Source organism: Mobula hypostoma, chromosome 2 (genome assembly GCF_963921235.1).
Source record: "Mobula hypostoma chromosome 2, sMobHyp1.1, whole genome shotgun sequence".
NCBI lineage: Eukaryota > Metazoa > Chordata > Chondrichthyes > Myliobatiformes > Myliobatidae > Mobula > Mobula hypostoma.
In genome coordinates this window covers 40,211,767-40,230,756 of record NC_086098.1, presented here as the reverse complement: position 1 = coordinate 40,230,756, position 18,990 = coordinate 40,211,767, and the positions used below count along the sequence as shown (strand labels likewise).

At 40.0% G+C, this 18,990-nt stretch overlaps 2 protein-coding genes across 3 annotated transcripts in view; one reads left to right on the top strand and one right to left on the bottom strand.

Moving 5' to 3' along the window:
* LOC134339428 (trifunctional enzyme subunit alpha, mitochondrial-like) overlaps positions 1-2,324 on the bottom strand; it is a 63,158-nt gene extending 60,834 nt beyond the window's left edge. The window contains exon 1 of the mRNA XM_063035925.1: positions 2,160-2,324. Coding sequence (XP_062891995.1) covers positions 2,160-2,235 — 76 coding nt within the window. The 5' untranslated portion in view covers positions 2,236-2,324. The remainder of the gene's footprint in view (positions 1-2,159) is intronic.
* The window catches only part of hadhb (hydroxyacyl-CoA dehydrogenase trifunctional multienzyme complex subunit beta), a 28,055-nt gene continuing 11,314 nt past the window's right edge, over positions 2,250-18,990 (top strand). Inside the window, exons 1-8 of one of the 2 annotated variants that reach the window (XM_063035948.1) lie at positions 2,250-2,324; positions 8,443-8,526; positions 13,448-13,489; positions 13,620-13,716; positions 14,543-14,587; positions 14,695-14,794; positions 18,267-18,354; positions 18,613-18,800. In XM_063035948.1, the coding sequence (XP_062892018.1) occupies positions 8,460-8,526; positions 13,448-13,489; positions 13,620-13,716; positions 14,543-14,587; positions 14,695-14,794; positions 18,267-18,354; positions 18,613-18,800 (627 nt within the window). In that variant the 5' untranslated portion in view covers positions 2,250-2,324; positions 8,443-8,459. Of the gene's footprint in view, positions 2,325-2,443; positions 2,602-8,442; positions 8,527-13,447; positions 13,490-13,619; positions 13,717-14,542; positions 14,588-14,694; positions 14,795-18,266; positions 18,355-18,612; positions 18,801-18,990 lie in introns of those variants that run through there. The other variant, XM_063035939.1, reaches the window with a different exon arrangement.

Genomic DNA, 18,990 nt, shown 5'->3' with positions numbered 1-18,990 from the left:
GTATTTATATACTGACTATTTAAGTTATATAAACTAATTTTTTCCAATGCTATTTTTTCCAAATTCAATTCAAAGCAATTCACACAAAATGCTGAAGGAACTCAGCAGGCCAGGTAGCATCTACGGAAAAGTGTAAACAGTTGACATTTCGGGCTGAGACCCTTCATCATCAATTCAAACAGTTTTAGTTGCTGACCAAAGGAAATTTAAGGTTGTTTCACTGAGTAAACAATTTACATATTTTAGAACTTTGCTCTGTCAGAGAGCATTATGATGAAAATTTATCAGAAATTCTGTAAATTAAAAAAATGAATCAGATCATGAACATAAAATGTGATCAGAGCACTTCATAAAAACCTGATCATCGACTGAAAAGTAGATGTCAATTTGACAGTTTTTACTATGGATATTGTTTGGCAACTTGGGATATTTATAACATTGTTTTCATATATATTTGTTAACTTTATGCCTAAGATTTTTACTCTTCTGCCTATGAAATCCTCACTGACCTTCAAGCACACGTTAACTCCAAACTCTTCCAAACGGAATCCTCAAATTAATATTTGCAAAAAATCATAATTTGAATTATAACAAATTAAACTATGACTGATATAAATTTGATGTTGGTGTCAGGTAAAAGGCTTAACCACAACAGACTTTAATAAAATAGAGGTGACCCAGCATTAGGAGGAGGCCATATTCTTAGAAAATTGTCGCTATTGTAATTTTCGATATCACAAAGATATACATGAAATGAGAAACACAGTTGGGGAAAAAAGTTGTTTACTTTATTTTCCCACATAAATTCTGTGAGAGTGAGTTTCATTGTTCTCAATTTTTTTGGGTGGTGATTTTAAAAATTTCTTCTACACAAATTGGTATATTCCCAAATTCTCCAACTAAAATCACTAATAAATGAAAGTTGATTTTCATGAGTGCTCAACTAAGATCCTTAATTAAAACAGAAGTTTATATTCAACACTTAAAAAGCAAATGTTTAAAAAATCATAAATACTGTAAGTTGCCAGTGTCCACCGTACAAAGGTCAAATTGACATTTACTTTCAGCAACTATGTCAATAAATGCCTGCTGCATAAACAGTATAGGGACAACCTTATAAAAATTAATCCTAGAGATGCTGCCTGGCCTGCTGCGTTCACCAGCAACTTTGATGTGTGTTGGAAGAGTTATTATTAACTGTTTTAATTCATTTATTTCTAGTGCTGTTTGTCAAAATTGTCTCTGAGAAAAAAAAGACAGAAAATGCTGGAAACACTCAGCACGTCTGGCAGCATCTGTGGAAAGATGATACTTGACCTGAAACATCTTTTACAGATGCTGGTCCAGCTGCAGTTTCTAGTATTTTGCTTTTATCTGAGTATTTCCAACAACTATAGTTCTCTTTTTTCACTTACTGACAAGAGGGCTGATTGACATCATCCTACACAATGATAGGAAATTAAAGTGCAATATTTAATTTCACATTCCATTCAAACGTTTTAATTTATTTGTTCTTTCAAAGATTAGGGTGGCAGCTAAAGCGTTTTTATTTGAAGAGAACACTCCCAATTGGGCGAAACCATTTAGAATGCAATTATGTAAAAATAAAACAAACATTTAACGTGGAAAAACATTTGAGTTTTGTATTGCCAAGTTCAATAATACATGCAAATGTTCTTTTATATCATGAGCTACGTAGATCGCACAGCACAACATACGTCTCGAACACAGAAATATGAGTGAGAGAGAGAGTGTGTGTGTGTGTGTGTGTGTGTGTGTGTGTGTGTGTGTGTGTGTGTGTGTGTGTGTGTGTGTGTGTGTGTGTGTCAGTCAGTCAGTCGGTCGAAGTATCAGATCTCTATAAACTTGTCTCCAGGAGAAAGTAACGAATAATGCTGGAAGAATTTTTCTTTTGACTTATAAGGTCGAAAAGCTGATCTGATGACCAGAGATGAGATAGCAAGAGAGAGAAATTCCGTAGCATAAAGTTATCAAAATGTCGTGGCATTTATGTCCAGTTTTAGTAGCTGTGAAACGCACTGCATCAACACAAACTGTCGCTAAATTTAGGCAACTATTCTCAGACAGTCGGCCGTAACGAAGGAAATAAAAACTTGAATTCCTTCCATAAATGAAATTATATCTTAAACCGTGTGTACCTGAAAAGCGCAGCCGCCTCCCGGCTAAAAGCCGGAGCCGTAGTGGCAACGCCACTGCCCGTGCCACCGCCGCCATCTTCTGCCTGACCCGGCTCCGCCCTGTGCAACGGCCTAAGGGAAATCTCGGGCTCGCCTGAGCAGAAATACCCGCAGTGGGTCTAATAGGTCAGAATCGCATTTAATCTTGAATATTTTACCCTCTATTTCCTCTACCGCTTTAAAATGTTTTTGTGCGGGGGAGGGCAAAGTACAATAATGGGCGGGCTTTGAGGTTAGGCTGGGAGGGGACCTACGCTGGTTGTTAGGGGGAGAGCACTACGATTTGCGTCCAGGAAGCCAGAGATTGAAGCGGGAGCGGAGCACTGGGGGATCCGGAGAATCGAGGGATCGGATAGGGAGGAGCGCGGCAACGAGAGGCCGGAGCCGAGTCGGAGAAGCAGAGGTGAGGGGCCGGGAGCTGATAACCTTGCTCAGCTGGCAGTGGGCGAGACCATGTTATATTTGTGAAGCGGAGCCTGTGGAGAGTCATGGGCTTGGCTGGCGAAGATGTTGGATGTCTGACATTAAAAGAGAAAATACTGAACATGCTCGGCAGATGGGATTTTTTTGTGGAGAGATCATTGCTGGAAATGTATTATAAAACAGATGATGCTGTTGCTTCACTTGGTTTAGTTGAGACTTTACTACGGATAATTTTTGAATTTGGCTTCATAGTTGTGAGGCTGGAGGGGAGAAGGGTGGTGTGTGTCCGGTGGCGGGGGAGGGAGCAAGTTATGGGATGGATTTCGCTTGGGGCATGATTGTCCACGACCAGAGTGTCCGGTGCTCGGCCCTGTCCCTTACCCCAGTCATCGCCAATGATTTCGGGGGAATTGGATTCGTTGTCATATCAGGCCCCGTGTCTTCCCGGCCGTGACAGAGTTAATTCTCAATGTTGACTATTCTGTCAACTCATTTTGTAAACTCTTCTCGCAACCCTTTGCAATGTAGTAATTTTGTTTTCACTTGCGCTGATTTTAAAGTAACTTATTGATAAAGTGTAAAAGGTGTAAATCTTTTCATGTAAATTGTCCCGTTGATACTTACGATAATGTCATTTCGGATTTCACCCTTACAATCTTGACTTCATTGCCCATGCAACTAATACGTCTTTGTAGTTTTTATTATTTGCCGTTTGAATTTTAAGTGTGTGATGGTCAACTTCGTTATTTCTAACTATACAATTTAGAGTCATATAGTACATTCTTACACACTGTTCCACGAGAGTAGGCTAAACTTTATAATGCCATAACTCTGAAGAAGTTGAAACTACAGGTTGAGCACTCCATATCTGAAATGCTTGGGGTTGGAAATGTTTTGAGTTTTGGAATATTTGCATTTATAATGAGATACCTTGGGGATGTGACCCAAGTTTATACATGTATCCCAAAGGTAGTTTTATATAATATTTAAAATAATTTTGTGCATGGAACAATAATGTATAGATTGAACCATAAGAAAGATGTTATCACCAGCAAGAGAAAATCTGCAGATGCTGGAAATCCAAGCAAGCCACACAAAATGCTGGATGAACTCAGCAGACCAGGCAGCATCTATGGAAAAGTGTGTAGTCAATGTTTTGGGTAAGATCCTCATCAGGACTGGCGAAAAAAAAGATGAGGATCAGAGTTAGAAAATGGGGGAGGAGAGGAAGAAACACAAGATGATAGGTGAGACCTAGAGCAGGAGGGGTGAAGTAAAGAGCTGGGAAGTTGATTGGTGAAAGAGATAAAGGGCTGGAGAAGGAGGAATCTGATAGGAGAGGATAGAAGGCCATAGAAGAAAGAAAAGGGGCAGGTAAAGAGTTAAGGTGAGAGAGGGAAAAGTGAATGGGGAATGGTGAAGGGGGGAGCATTACTGGGAGTTTGAGAAATTGATGTTCTTGCCATCAGTTTGGAGGCTACCCAAACTGCCAACCTGAGTGTGGCCTCATCGCAACGGTAGAGGAGGCCATGGACTGACAGAATGGGAATGGTAAGTGGAATTAAAAGGGGCGGCCACAGGGAGATCCCTCTTTTTCTGGTGGATGGAGCATAGGTGCTCAGTAAAACGATCTCCCAATCTCTGTCGGGTCTCACCAATAAACAGGAGGCCACACAGTAGATGACCTAACAGACTCACAGGTGAAGTGTCGCCTCACCTTGGAGGACTGTTTGGGGCCCTGAATGGTAGATGTTATCACTACCTCGGCCACCCAGGTGGACAGTCAGTAGCTGTTTGGCATCGCCTTCATTCTTGACTCTGTGTTTATGTGTTACTAGTAAGCAATCATCATCTAACACTTGTTCATCACACATATATACAGATGCAGATATTTAGCATGTTAGATTTTCATCAGTAACAATCTTAGCAAACTCAATGAATTTCTCTGTTGCTTCATGAACATCAGATGCTTTATCACAAATGTTTAAAAAGTTAATGCCTTGTCTTTTCTTTTCTTAAAATTCTGCAACCAGACTGCTGAATATTCACAATTACCTTCAATTTTCAGTTTGTCATGACAGATCTTTGCTTTTGTCATGATAGCAGACCGTGAAGTGGCACATGTTCACTCCATGCTGATGAATCCGCTCTTTCAATACATCGAGATCTTCATTTTTTGCTTTAGGCAGTGTTTTTCTATTTTTCATTAGCTTCTGTTCATTACGTATGTGAGGTCACTTCTCAAAACTTTCTCATGCACAGAGACCTCCTCTTTGTTTGGGAACCTTCCCAGTTCCTTGTTGAAATATCTGTTTGTGACGTTATGACAGCGTTCAATATAACATTTAGATTTTGGAGGTTTTTGGATAAGGAGTGCTCAACTTGCATACTTTTGCTTTGGTTACTGCAATATACATGCAATATTGCATAATTGTAGTCTATAATAATTGAAAAAAGGTTCAAAGGTTCATTTATTATCAAAGTACACAGCTCTGAAATTCTTCTTCACCACATAGCTACAAAACCAGGAAAGAAAAGAATGGCAGCATGACCATCAACCCCCAAGTTCCCCTCCTCTGTACAGAAAAAAAATGCGAAGTCAGGCAAAAAGCCAGAATATAAAAAAATAAGGCTTTGTCTTTATTAATAGTAACAAAGATGTGACCTTACCACTGCTGTGCTGCTTAATAATCTCTGAGACCACTTTGTTCTGTTTTGCCTTCTACCCAGTTAAGAATATAAATTTATGGAATTGATTTGTGTTTATTAAACAAGTTTCATATTGTGGTTAAATATCATACTTCATATGACTTCAGGATTTTGTCTTGTGTATACCGGTACTGGTCATACTAACAAATGGAGATACAGGTTTCCCCCGCCATCCGAAGGCAGAGCGTTCCTATGAAATAGTTCGTAAGCCGAAATGTCGTAAAGCGAAGAAGCGATTACCATTTATTTATATGGGAAAATTTTGTGAGCGTTCGCAGACCCAAAAATAACCTACCAAATCATGCCAAATAACACATAAAACCTAAAATAACAGTAACATATGGTAAAAGCAGGAATGATATGATAAATGCACAGCCTATATAAAATAGTTAAAATAGAAATATTTTTCCACAATCATTACTGCACTGTTCTCCGTAGCGAAAATCTCACACAAGCGCCATCAGCAGAAAATCTCACCCAAGCGCTGTTGGCAAAAACACGGCGCAAGCGCTCCCCAGTAACCTTTAAGCTATGAAGCTGCCAAATCATACCAAATAACATGTAAAAATGCACAGCTTATATAAAGTAGAAATAATGTATGTACAGTGTAGTATCACTTACCAGAATTGGTTCAGCGCCGAGCACACTGATGATGGTGTGTTAGACTGAGTCGTCGCAGTTTGGGTGGTGCAGTGGCCCCCTCCCTCCAGGCTGCCGACCGATACATTGCCACGAAGCATGCAGGAACGCAGCGGTAGCCAGGAGGCACCCAACACATCTTTAAGAAAAAAGCCAAAATAAACATGCTGTTTAATTAGGTGCCACCCGGCACGTAATTGTCGGCCCAGATCAGTGCCGATTTCCGATTGCGTCGTCTCTGATCTGGGCCGACAATTACGTGTCGGGCGGCACCTAATTAATTAGCATGTTTATTTCGGCTTTTTTCTTAAAGATGTGCTGTGTGTCTCCTGGCTACCGCTGCATTCTCCACGAATCGGTATCTGTCCGCGGCTGGGTGTTGGGGTGGTGGGACACTGGGGCATCATCTTGTCGTCTGTTTCCATTAGAGCAGGCAGCTCATCTTCTCCTATGACTGCCTACCTCGATGTCGAAAGTCGAGGTGCGTCGTCTGCTCTGGCTGATGTGGAAGGCTTGCTTGACTGCTGAGCCTCATTCATTTTTCTATCATACAGTTCTTTGTAAGGACTCAAACCATCTTGAAAATATCCCCTAAACCTACGTACCCTTTCAAGATTAAAGTCGTACTTTATCATTGCAGCGAAAATCTCACACAGTTGCTTCACGTTCAGTTCGCTACTGAATTCGGTTTCGATTGTTATCCTTTCTTCTTCCAATTGCATCAGCTCTTCATCTATCAGTTCTTGGTCATGGGATGCCAAAACCTCTTCAACATCATGTTCGTCAGCTTCCACAAGCCAAACTCACTTTGTCCTTACTTCGTTCACCACGATCGAAACGCTTAATTATGTCTAGTTTTACGCTAAGTGTAACAGCCTTAGAGCTCTTCTAGGCTTTTCCGATACCATAGAACTCATTTTGCAAACGGTTGCTCACAGGCATGTGTTTAAGCAATGCTGGCTAGAATGCCGTTCCCGGGGAGAGCGGCTGCTCGGGGCGCGTGCTGATTTTTTATCGCGCACCGATTTTTTTTTTCCTAACAGTGAAAACACCTTCTGAAAGTGAAAACAGGGAACTAATGTTGGTCTTTAGTAACAGTGAGGTTTCGTAAAGCGAATGTTCGAAAAGCGGGGGACACCTGTACACATTTTGAAGGAAAATACTGTTTTGATGCTGCTGCACGTCTATATACAACTTAGCTTTTCCTTAAAACTTTCATTAGCTTTATTTATTTGATGATTTAGCATGGTTTAAAGAAATTGGTGCAAATGAATTCAAAAATGCCAATTTGAATACTGAGCAAGATTTTAGAAGATGTACAGCAAGACTTTTGCCAAACTGTTGGCAGAATCTCAGATGGTGACTAGCAGGCATACAGGAGTGAGATGGCTGGTTGAGTGATGGTGCAACCACAACCTTGCACTTGATGTCAGTGAGACCAAGGAATTGATTGTGGACTTCAGGAAGGGGAATTTGAGGGAACACACACGAGTCCTCTTTGGGGAGTCAGTAATGGAAAGGGTGAGCATTTTCAAGTTCTCTGAAGATCCATCCTGTGCCCAAGGTATTGCTGCAATTAGGAAGATATGTCACCAAAGACTCAAGCAAATTCCTACAGGTGTACTGTGACTCGCATTCTAACTGGCTGCATCACTATCTGGTGTAGAGGGGCCATTACACAGGATTGAGAAAAGGCTGTAGACGGTTCCAAACTCAGTCAGCTTCATCATGGGCACTAACTAGCCTCCCCAGCATTGAGGACATATTCAAAAGGTGATCCCTGAAATAGGTGGCATCCATCACTAAGGACCGTCATCACCCAGAACATTACTTATTACTACCATCAGAAAGGAGGTCCTGGAGCCTGAAGACAGTTTATAAACAGCTTCTATCCCTCTGCCGTTAGATTTCTTAATGGACAATGAATCAACCCATGAACACCTCCTCATTATTTTTACTCTCTTACCAGTGCACTACTTATTTAATTAATTTTTTGTATATCTTCCTTATTGTAATTTATATTTTTATATATTGCACTGTACTGCTTCCACAAATCAATAAATTTCATGGCATTCAGTATGTCAGTGATATTAAACTGGATTCTTATTCTTAAGTATTAATTTTGGTAATGACATTCTATGTATCAAAGAAAAAATATGCAATGATGTTCAGAAGAATAATACCAGTTTTAAAAAAAAGTTGAAGGCATCTCAGTTATTTTCATTAGTCATTTTTTATATATACATATACATTAAATACGAACAGGAAAAAATGAAGTTAATATTTCTAACTATAGAAATGTTAAGTTAGTTCCTGTTTCCCTATTTTATAGCACATTTCCAACAACAGCAGCATTTTGCTTTTGTCTACAGAAATTTGCTTGAAAATATAGCTACAGATTTGGCAGTGGGGAATTAATGTTCTGTTGCATACTGATGAGCAGTTCTTACAACATTGAACTTTATTTCTACAGAAATTAATTTATAAGTCATGGCTTCCATGTTGATGCACACGTTTAGAATTGTACCCACCAATGTGAAATGGGCTGCAAAATTAAGTAAGTATGTGCGTAATATCAGTTTGAAATATTTATTTTCATCCAATGGACATTTGTTGCATTGCTACTCTACTTCTTGCCACTCAGTTTTTGGTGGTACTCTGATTATACTGTTACTTTTTTCAGGCAATCAGTTAGGCTTCTCAACATTAATTAGTGAAAAGTTCCCTATACACCCAACGTGGCACATATTTGTTTTCTGAATTTAATTATGAAAGAAAATTGCATACATAAATAACAGCTTCATTTCATACAAAACAGAATGAAGCTTAATCAATATACACTGTACGATATCACAATTTTAATAATTTTGATAGAGGATGAGCCATTGATTTTTATTTACTATCGAATTGACTCTGACAGGACATGATCCTAAAGAACATAGAACATAGACTAGTACAGCACAGTACAGGCCCTTCGGCCCACAATATTGTGCCGACCCTCAAACCCAGCCTCCCATATAAGCCCCCACCTTAAATTCCTCCATCTACCTTTCTAGTAGTCTCTTAAACTTCACTAGTGTATCTGCCTCCACCACTGACTCAGGCAGTGCATTCCACGCACCAACCACTCTGAGTAAAAAACCTTCCTCTAATATCCCCCTTGAACTTCCCACCCCTTACCTTAAAGCCATGTCCTCTTGTATTGAGCAGTGGTGCCCTGGGGAAGAGGCGCTGGCTATCCACTCTATCTATTCCTCTTATTATCTTGTACATCTCTATCATGTCTCCTCTCATCCTCCTTCTCTCCAAAGAGTAAAGCCCTAGCTCCCTTAATCTCTGATCATAATGCATACTCTCTAAACCAGGCAGCATCCTGGTAAATCTTCTCTGTACCCTTTCCAATGCTTCCACATCCTTCCGATAGTGAGGCGACCGGAACTGGACACAGTACTCCAAGTGTGGCCTAACCAGAGTTTTATAGAGCTGCATCATTACATCGCGACTCTTAAACTCTATCCCTCGACTTATGAAAGCTAACACCCCATAAGCTTTCTTAACTACCCCATCCACCTGTGAGGCAACTTTCAGGGATCTGTGGACATGTACTCCCAGATCCCTCTGCTCCTCCACACTACCAAGTATCCTGCCATTTACTTTGTACTCTGCCTTGGAGTTTGTCCTTCCAAAGTGTACCACCTCACACTTCTCCGGGTTGAACTCCACCTGCCACTTCTCAGCCCACTTCTGCATCCTATCAATGTCTCTCTGCAATCTTTGACAATCCTCTACACTATCTACAACACCACCAACCTTTGTGTTGTCTGCAAACTTGCCAACCCTCCCTTCTACCCCCACATCCAGGTCGTTAATAAAAATCACAAAAAGTAGACGTCCCAGAACATATCCTTGTGGGACACCACTAGTCACAATCCTCCAATCTGAATGTACTCCCTCCACCACGACCCTCTGCCTTCTGCAGGCAAGCCAATTCTGAATCCACCTGGCCAAACTTCCCTGGATCCCATGCCTTCTGACTTTCTGAATAAGCCTACCGTGTAGAACCTTGTCAAATGCCTTACTAAAATCCATATAGATCACATCCACTGCACTACCCTCATCTATATGTCTGGTCACCACCTCAAAGAACTCTTATCAGGCTTGTTAGACATGATCTGCCCTTCATAAAGCCATGCTGACTGTCGCTGATCAGGCCATGATTCTCTAAATGCCCAGAGATCCTATCTCTGAGAATCTTTTCCAACAGCTTTCCGACCACAGACGTAAGGCTCACTGGTCTATAATTACCCGGACTATCCCTACTACCATTTTTGAACAAGGGGACAACATTCGCCTCCCTCCAATCCTCCGGTACAATTCCTGTGGACAACGAGGACATAAAGATCCTAGCCAGAGGCTCAGCAATCTCTTCCCTCGCCTCGTGGAGCAGCCTGGGGAATATACCGTCCAGCCCCAGGGCTTATCCATCCTAATGTATTTTAACAACTCCAACACCACGTCTCTCTTAATATCAACATGCTCCAGAACATCAACTTCACTCATATTGTCCTCACCATCATCAAGTTCCCTCTTTTTGGTGAATACTGAAGAGAAGTATTCATTGAGACCTCACTCACTTCCACAGCCTCCAGGCACATCTTCCCACCTTTATCTCTAATTGGTCCTACCTTCATCCTGTCATCCTTTTTTTTCTTCACATAATTGAAGAATTCCTTGGGGTTTTCCTTTACCCTATTCACCAACGCCTTCTCATGCCCCCTTCTTGCTCTTCTCAGCCCCTTCTTAAGCTCCTTTCTTGCTTCCCTATATTCCTCAATAGACCCACCTGATCCTTGCTTCCTAAACCTCATGTATGATGCCTCCTTCCACCTGACTAGATTTTCCACCTCACTTGTCACTCATGGTTCCTTCACCCTACCATTCTTTATCTTCCTCACCGGGACAAATTTATCCCTAACATCCTGCAAGAGGTCTCTAAACATCGACCACATGTCCATAGTACATTTCCCTGCAAAAACATCATCCCAATTCACACCTGCAAGTTCTAGCCTTATAGTGTCATAATTTGCCCTTCCCCAATTAAAAATGTTCCTGTCCTCTCTGATTCTATCCTTTTCCATGATAATGCTAAAGGCCAGGGAGCGGTGGTCACTGTCCCCCAGATGCTCACCCTGGCCTGGTTCATTACCTAGTACTAGATCTAGTATGGCATTCCCCCTAGTCGGCCTGTCCACATACTATGACAGGAATCCATCCTGGATACACTCAACAAACTCTGCTCCATCGAAACCCTTGGAACTAATCAGGTGCCAATCAATATTAGGGAAGTTAAAGTCACCCATGATAACAACCCTGTTATTTTTGCACCTTTCCAAAATCTGCCTCCCAATCTGCTCCTCTGTATCTCTACTGCTACCAGGGGGCTTATAGAATACCCCCAACAGAGTAACTGCTCCCTTCCTGTTCCTGACTTCTACCCATACTGACTCAAAAGAGGATCCTGCTACTTTACCCACCCTTTCTGTAGCTGTAATAGTATACATGACCAGTAATGGCACCCCTCCTCCCCTTTTTCCGCCCTCTCTATCCCTTTTAAAGCACTGAAATCCAGGAATATTGAGAATCCATTCCTGCCCTGGTGCCAGCCAAGTCTCTGTAATGGCCACTACATCATAATTCCATGTATGTATCCAAGCTCTCAATTCATCACCTTTGTTCCTGATGCTTCTTGCATTGAGGTGCACACATTTCAGCCCTTCTACCTTACTGTCTTTACACCGTTTATTCTGCTTCTCTTTCCTCAAAGCCTCTCTATATGTTAGATCTGGCTTTACTCCATGCACTTCTTTTACTGCTGTATCGCTCTGAGTCCTATCCCCCTTGCAAATTAGTTTAAACCCTCCAGAACCACGCTAGCAAACCTACCTGCAAGGATATTGCTCCCCCTCGAGTTCAGGTGCAACCCATCCAATCTGTACAGGTCCCACCTTCCCCAGAAGAGATCCCAATGATCCAAAAATCTAAAACCCTGCTCCCTACACCAACTCCTCAGCCACGCATTCAACTGCCATCTCCTCCAATTCTCACCATCACTGTCATGTAGCACTGGCAGCAATCCTGAGAACGCCACCCTTGAGGTCCTGTTCTTCAGCCTTCTGCCTAGTTCCCGAAACTCACACTTCAGGACCTCATCCCTCTTCCTGCCTATGTCGTTGGTCCCAACATGTATCACGACTTCTGGTTGCTTTCCCTCTTGTACCAGGATGTCGTGTACCTGGTCAGAGACATCCCGGATCCTGGCACCTGGGAGGCAACAAACCATGCGGGTGTCCTTCTCACGTCCACAAAATCTCCTGTCTGCTCCCCTGACTGTAGAGTCTCCAATGACGACAGCTCTCCTCTTCTCCATCCCACCCTTCTGCAGCACCGGGTCAGACTTAGTGCTGGAGGCCCTGCCACCGTGGCTCACACCTGGTCGGTCGTCCCCACCAACAGTATCCAGGACGGTAGACTTATTATTCAGGGGAATGGGTACAGGGGTGCTCTGCACTACCTGTCTGCTCACCTTCGCTTTTCCCCCCCTGACTGTCACCCAACGACCTGCTTCGGACAGCCTAGGTGTGACTACCTCCCTGTAGCTCTCATCTATGACTGCCTCATTCTCCTTTACGAGTCGAAGGTCATCCAGCTGCTGCTCCAGATTCCTTACACGGTCTTCCAGATCGCCCAGCCATATGCACTTCTGGCAGATGTGACTCTGCGGGAGAGGAGAGATCCCCCAAGACTGCCACATCTCACATGAGAGGCACATCACCGTCTCAGGAGGCATTGTAAAGATTAACTGCGAGCAAGCTTGTCCTCCACCTCTTCTAGTCAAAGCCTCTCAAGTCAAAGCCTCAAAGTTCCACTCCCTCGCTGGCCACTTTCCGCAGAAGGAGAATTGCAGGTCTATTCTACCTTATTCCATGGAATAATTATCTATATTGTAGGGGCAGGAGTACAGCAGGTTCCTTGTCCTTCGTGGATGAGTATAAAGAGAACAAATGTTTCTGACATAGGCAATAGCAGATTTCCATTAGTTCATATTTATTGCAGTTAGGAAGAAAATTGAGATTTAATCCTATTGAATATCAAGTATTTGCTTTTTTTTATGTTTCCATTAGAAAAGTGTCTTTATGATGCCACATATACGGTTGCAGAAAATCACTACAAAATCAGACTGGGCAATATTATCATTTCTCGCCGATTAAAATTAATTTATTTCAAGAAAGTAAAGGCCTGCAGAAGTCAAAAATATTGGTGTATTCTCATTAAATCAATTCAATAGTTTTAAGTGCTTGTGAAGTCAATTGCCTGATGATTTAAAAGTGCTAAAAATGCTTTATGCAATTAATCTTTTTATATATCTATGATGAGCCAAATGGGATCTGATAATTGCTCTGTCACCTTTCTTTTACCAGATCTGCGTTTATTGAGCTCTGTTTCTTCTACTCAATCTCAAGGTACAGTGTCTTTCTATTTGCTTTCTAATATTTGACATGGATCTAGTACTAACTTCCCTCAATGCTTAAATTCATCTCATTGAGATTTCAAGATATAAGTTTATTATTGTTTTAAAATTATTTCCAACAGTGAAATCAAGCACCAAGAAAACTCTAGCAAAACCAGGGTTGAGAAATGTTGTTCTGGTTGAAGGTGTTCGAATTCCATTCTTGATATCTGGTACCACGTAGGTATTAAACTTGGTGTTCGAATCTGCATACTATGTTTACGGATACTTGTATTTGTTGAAGCAAGAAATGTATCATTTGTGGAATTTCCATTATTTTTCCATTTTCCTCTTTGCTGCTTCTCTCCTAGAAATGGTGATTTAATCTGACATATCCCAATAACTTATACTCCTTGTTTGTAAATATTTTGTAATTGTTCAATGTATGTTTAACCAGGGCAACCTGAGTAATATATTTTGATTCTGCCTATAGGATAGTGGTTGAAAAGTATTTATAGAAGGAAAATAATTCAGAAATTATTTTCTTGTACGTGATGGATAAATGACAGTGTTTGAAAGACTAATAAATGGCTTATCGTACAGATGTTCATTGCATTACACATTGCACATAATTGCAGCATATGCTTTTCATACTGTGTTGTGAACTAGCAAATACTGCAGTCACAGGCACTTTTAAACTTTGAGTTCTCATGTTGTTTTCCTAATAGTTCTCCAATTTTCATTGCTTGAATACAGTTTTGAGTTGAAAGATGTCAAGTCACATCTGCTATTTTAAATGGAACATTTTTAGTTTAACAGAAATAATGTAAGTGTTAATGTTCTGTTAATGGTAAATAAATTTGTCAGATTACGTTCATTAAGCATGTTACAGAAATATACATTTTTTATTTGCTTAGTATCTCTTGTGATTCACTGGAAATCTGAATAAAAATGATTTTCAAATTTTGAATGTTTCAGTACAATGCTAACTCTTGTTACCACAAGGAAAGTTTTATATGATTGTATGTATAAAACCAGTTATATGTTGATACATCATGTCTTATAGGTATGCAGAACTGATGGCTCATGATTTAGCCAGGGCAGCACTAAAGTAAGTGAGAAGACTAAGCTTTGAAATTATTGTTTGTACTTTATAGTATTGCACTTCAGATTATTAAGAGTTTCTTTTGGAAACTAATAGCATTTTTATTTATATAGGGGACTACTTAGAAGAACCAATGTCCCAAAACCAGATGTTGACTATATTACATTTGGTACTGTTATTCAGGAGGTCACAACAAGTAATATTGCTCGAGAGGTATGTGGGAGTTCTATATTTGAAGATTTTTATTTTTAATATTCTGCTCCTGATATAACTCATCTTATTGTTTTGCCTTGGACATCTTTAAAACCTTTAAAGATTTTGCATAATGAATGTTTTCTTTGGTTTATTGTCCACAGTTATTTCTGTAAATCAGACACATACCCTTGCAATCTGGAATTCAAATTGCTGCATCAAAGCAATACTAATGGATTACTGTATTATCAGAAGTGTTGTATTTAAATGAGTTAACAAATCCTGTTTGGCAATATAAATGATTCCATTTTGACTTCTTAATGTTGCCTTGGTCAACGTTATGTTAAAACATTGTGAACATTGTATTATTGGGTAGGAAATTCCTCTAAATGGAACCAGAAATGAAGACAGAATGGTGAGGTTTTTTTTCAACACAATATAGTCTATGAATTGGAGAAAAATTTGGAAATAGAAGTTTTCTATTGCACCAGATTTTGATAGTGGTGTGGAAAGAAATCTTGGTGAATTGCTGTGTTGCATTTTGTAGATGATAAAGGGTGCAGTTATGACATCCTCATAAAGACATTGTATTTTTGGTGTGATTGCCGAGTTGCCACTTCAGCAATTTGCTTTATTTTGAATGGTGTTGAGCTTGTTGAATGTAACTGAACCACATTCATCTGAATGGTATTTCATCACACCTTAGTATGACTTTTTAAAGCTTTGGGAAGTAAAGAGAGTGAAATGTTGGGGGTTGCCTAGCCTCTATATCACATTTCAGCAAAGACTTCTGCTGATGAAGTAACTGAAGCTGGTTGGATCCATGAGGCACTTGAATCTTCAGTCTGAGGCACAAGAAATATATGACTTTCAGATCAATGGGCAGTGCACTTTGTTCATTTACTCAAGCAAGAACATTTTTATTTATTCTATCAATTGATGGAACTTTCCACTCAAAGTACAAATTTGGAAAATGGCCGTCTGTAAAATGGAAGCATTTTGCACTTGAATGGCAAAAAGTCTTTGTTTTGAAGGGTGTATTATACCAAAGTCATTTATTTCAAAATCTGAAAATCTCATGGAGTATGATGTGAATGTTGTATGCACAAACTTTTAGAAGTGCATGCTTTATAGATTTATTACAAAATGTTACATTGGTGGCTACTTTTTGAAATTGTTAATGGTGTGTCTTTATCTTGCTGCATCTTTCTGTTTGTGTAGTTGTTTTCACACAAGCAGAAAGAAATGTTGGGGAAAAATTATATCGAATGAAAGAGTACAAAACATTAAGTGAGCAAAAAACGATAAGGACAGATAACTAACCGGTAGTTTTCAGGACAGCAAAATTAGAAATGTTTTCCCCAAAATTGCACCCATACTGCTATTAGATAGAAGAAACATTAAATTGAGTAGGTTAAAGAAATAAATGTTCATTTGTAAACAAAAGAGACATGTTAGAATCTGCAGCAAAAAACAAACTGCTGGAGGAACTCTTTATACACAATATGCTGCTGCAGGCCAAAAATGCAGCAGTTCTACCAGCATTTGTGTGTGTTGTTCTGATTTCCAGCATCAGCAGATTTTCTCTTATTTGTAGGGAGAACTGGTCATTTGGCTTTGAGTAGGTTAGGACATAAAATATCAATAACAGTAGAACCTGTCACCATTTGTACTCTGGCAGCATTTTATCAAATCAAGCTGATTGTTTGCCTCAGTTTCCACATTTCCATTGTCATTTGTGGAAAATGAAGTTGGTTTTCAAAGCTTGCAGAGAGATTTAGGCCAGTTAGAAGAGTGGGCTGAAAGATGGCAGATGGAGTTTAATGCTGAAAAATGTGAGGTGCTACATTTTGCTAGGACTAATCAAAATAGGACATACATGGTAAAGGGTAGGGCATTGAAGAATGCTGCAGAACAGGGGGATCTAGGAATAATGGTGCGTAGTTCCCTGAAGGTGGAATCTCATGTGCATAGGGTAGTGAAGAAAGCTTTTGGTATGCTGGCCTTTATAAATCAGAGCATTGAGTATATGAGTTGGAATGTAATGTTGAAATTGTATAAGGCATTGGTAAGGCCAAATTTGGAGTATTGTGTACAGTTCTGGTCACCGAATTATAGGAAAGATATCAATAAAATTGAGAGAGTACAGAGGAGATTTACTAAAATGTTGCCTGGGTTTCATCTCCTAAGTCACAGAGAAAGGTTGAACAAGTTAGGTCTTTCTTCTTTGTAGCGTAGAAGGTTGACTGAGGTCTTGATAGAGGTGTTTAAAATTATGAGGGGGATTGATAGAGTTGATGTGGATAGGCTTTTTCTATTGACAATGGGGGAGATTCAAACAAGAGGACATGAGTTGAGAGTTAAAGGGCAAAAGTTTAGGGGTAACATGAGGGGGAACTTCTTTACTCAGAGAGTGGTAGCTGTGTGGAACGAGCTTCCAGCAGAAGTGGTTGGGGCAGGTTCGATGTTGTCATTTAAAGTTAAGTTGGATAGATATATGGACAAGAAAGGAATAGAGGGTTATGGGCCGAGTGCAGGTCGGTGGGACTAGGTGAGAGTAAGAGTTCGGCTCGCACCAGAAGGGCTGAGATGGCCTGTTTCCGTGCTGTAATTGTTATATGGTTAGTTCTAAAATTCTACATTCCAGAAATCAGTATTTCTCAGTCTGAGTCACTATATTCCTAATGACTAAGAATCACTGTTATCGAGAGTAAATATGTAGGAACCATGTATCTATGTTCTCTCTGCATTGTATTTTGTGGTGTGCATTTATTATTTTGTTATGGTAGTTAGTCACATGGGTGGAGACATGATAGAAGCGAAGAGTTTAGTTGTGTGTTCATGCTTCGTCTTTAGTTCAGTCCAGAGTCAATTAGAGTTAGATGCAGCAGGGAATGATATCTTTTTTGTTGACCACTTAATTTCGCTTAAACATCACCTAACTTCACTTAAAATCGCTTAATTACATTGAAGGAAGTTAAGTATGTTTATTACGCTAAGACTTTATTTTGTATTGCTAGTTTTAGTTTCATTAGTTTTATTATTTCAAGAGCGGTTTGCTAGTTGCTTAATAAAGGATCAAATGAATTTCTTTGACTTTGTAACTTTATTATTGGATGGGAATGGAAAGCACGTCATACAGGATTAAGTCCTCCCCCATGGCCCCCCCCCCAACTTTGCAACAATTGGTGGAGACATTTGGTAACTGCACACCTTAATGGCCAAATTTAGCATGATTTTCTAGGTGAAGTACAGTATGTCTTGAAGCTCAATTTGTTCTGTATTTTTGAATACAGTGTCTAAGGTTCCAGATTTTATGAATCAAATGTATCACAGATTTTACTTCATATGAAGAATTCCTCAAACAATTGGAAGTCGTTAGGGATTTTTCTTTCATTAACTGAATAAATGTACGGTGTGTATTTTATGTTATGCAAAAATTCTGCTGTTTTACTTGGTGGTTTGATACTCTCGGCTGCTATGATTTTAACAGGCTGCACTTGGAGCAGGGTTTTCAGAAAGAACTCCAGCCCACACTATAACAATGGCTTGTATTTCTTCAAATCAGGCAATGACTACAGGTAGGTCAAGATTATTGCATCCCTCTAGTCTATAGACTTGTATCTGCCACAGTATTTGGATTCAAACTGTTGCTTGAGTTAATTGCTGTTCATAAACTGAACTAATTTGGAATATTACTTATAAATTAGTGCATTCTTTTTTGAGTAGTCTGGTTAGACTAGCTCAGGACCAAATTTCTAAATTTTTATCTTTGGAATTGAATTTCTCTTTGCTTTTTTTTGAGGATGTTTATTTATGATGCATCTCTTGTATTACAGCTTATGGTCTGATTGCTTCCGGTCAGTGTGATACAGTAATAGCAGGTGGTGTAGAACTGATGTCTGATGTTCCCATCCGTCACAGCAGAAAAATGAGGAAGGCCTTACTTTCGCTTCCCAGAGCTAAGACAATAGGACAGAAATTGGCTCTGCTTGGAAAAATCCGCCCAGACTATTTTGCTCCTGAGGTATTACTCTAATGTATTCTTACAGTGTATGGGCAAGAATATAATTATTTATTTTAGAGCATGGTAGCAAGTCCTTCCAGACAATCGGTCTGCACTACCAAGTTACACAGATGTGACCAATTAACCTACCAACCCATACATCTTTGAAACGGAAGAGGAAACCAGAGCACCTGGAGGAAACCCGTGTGAT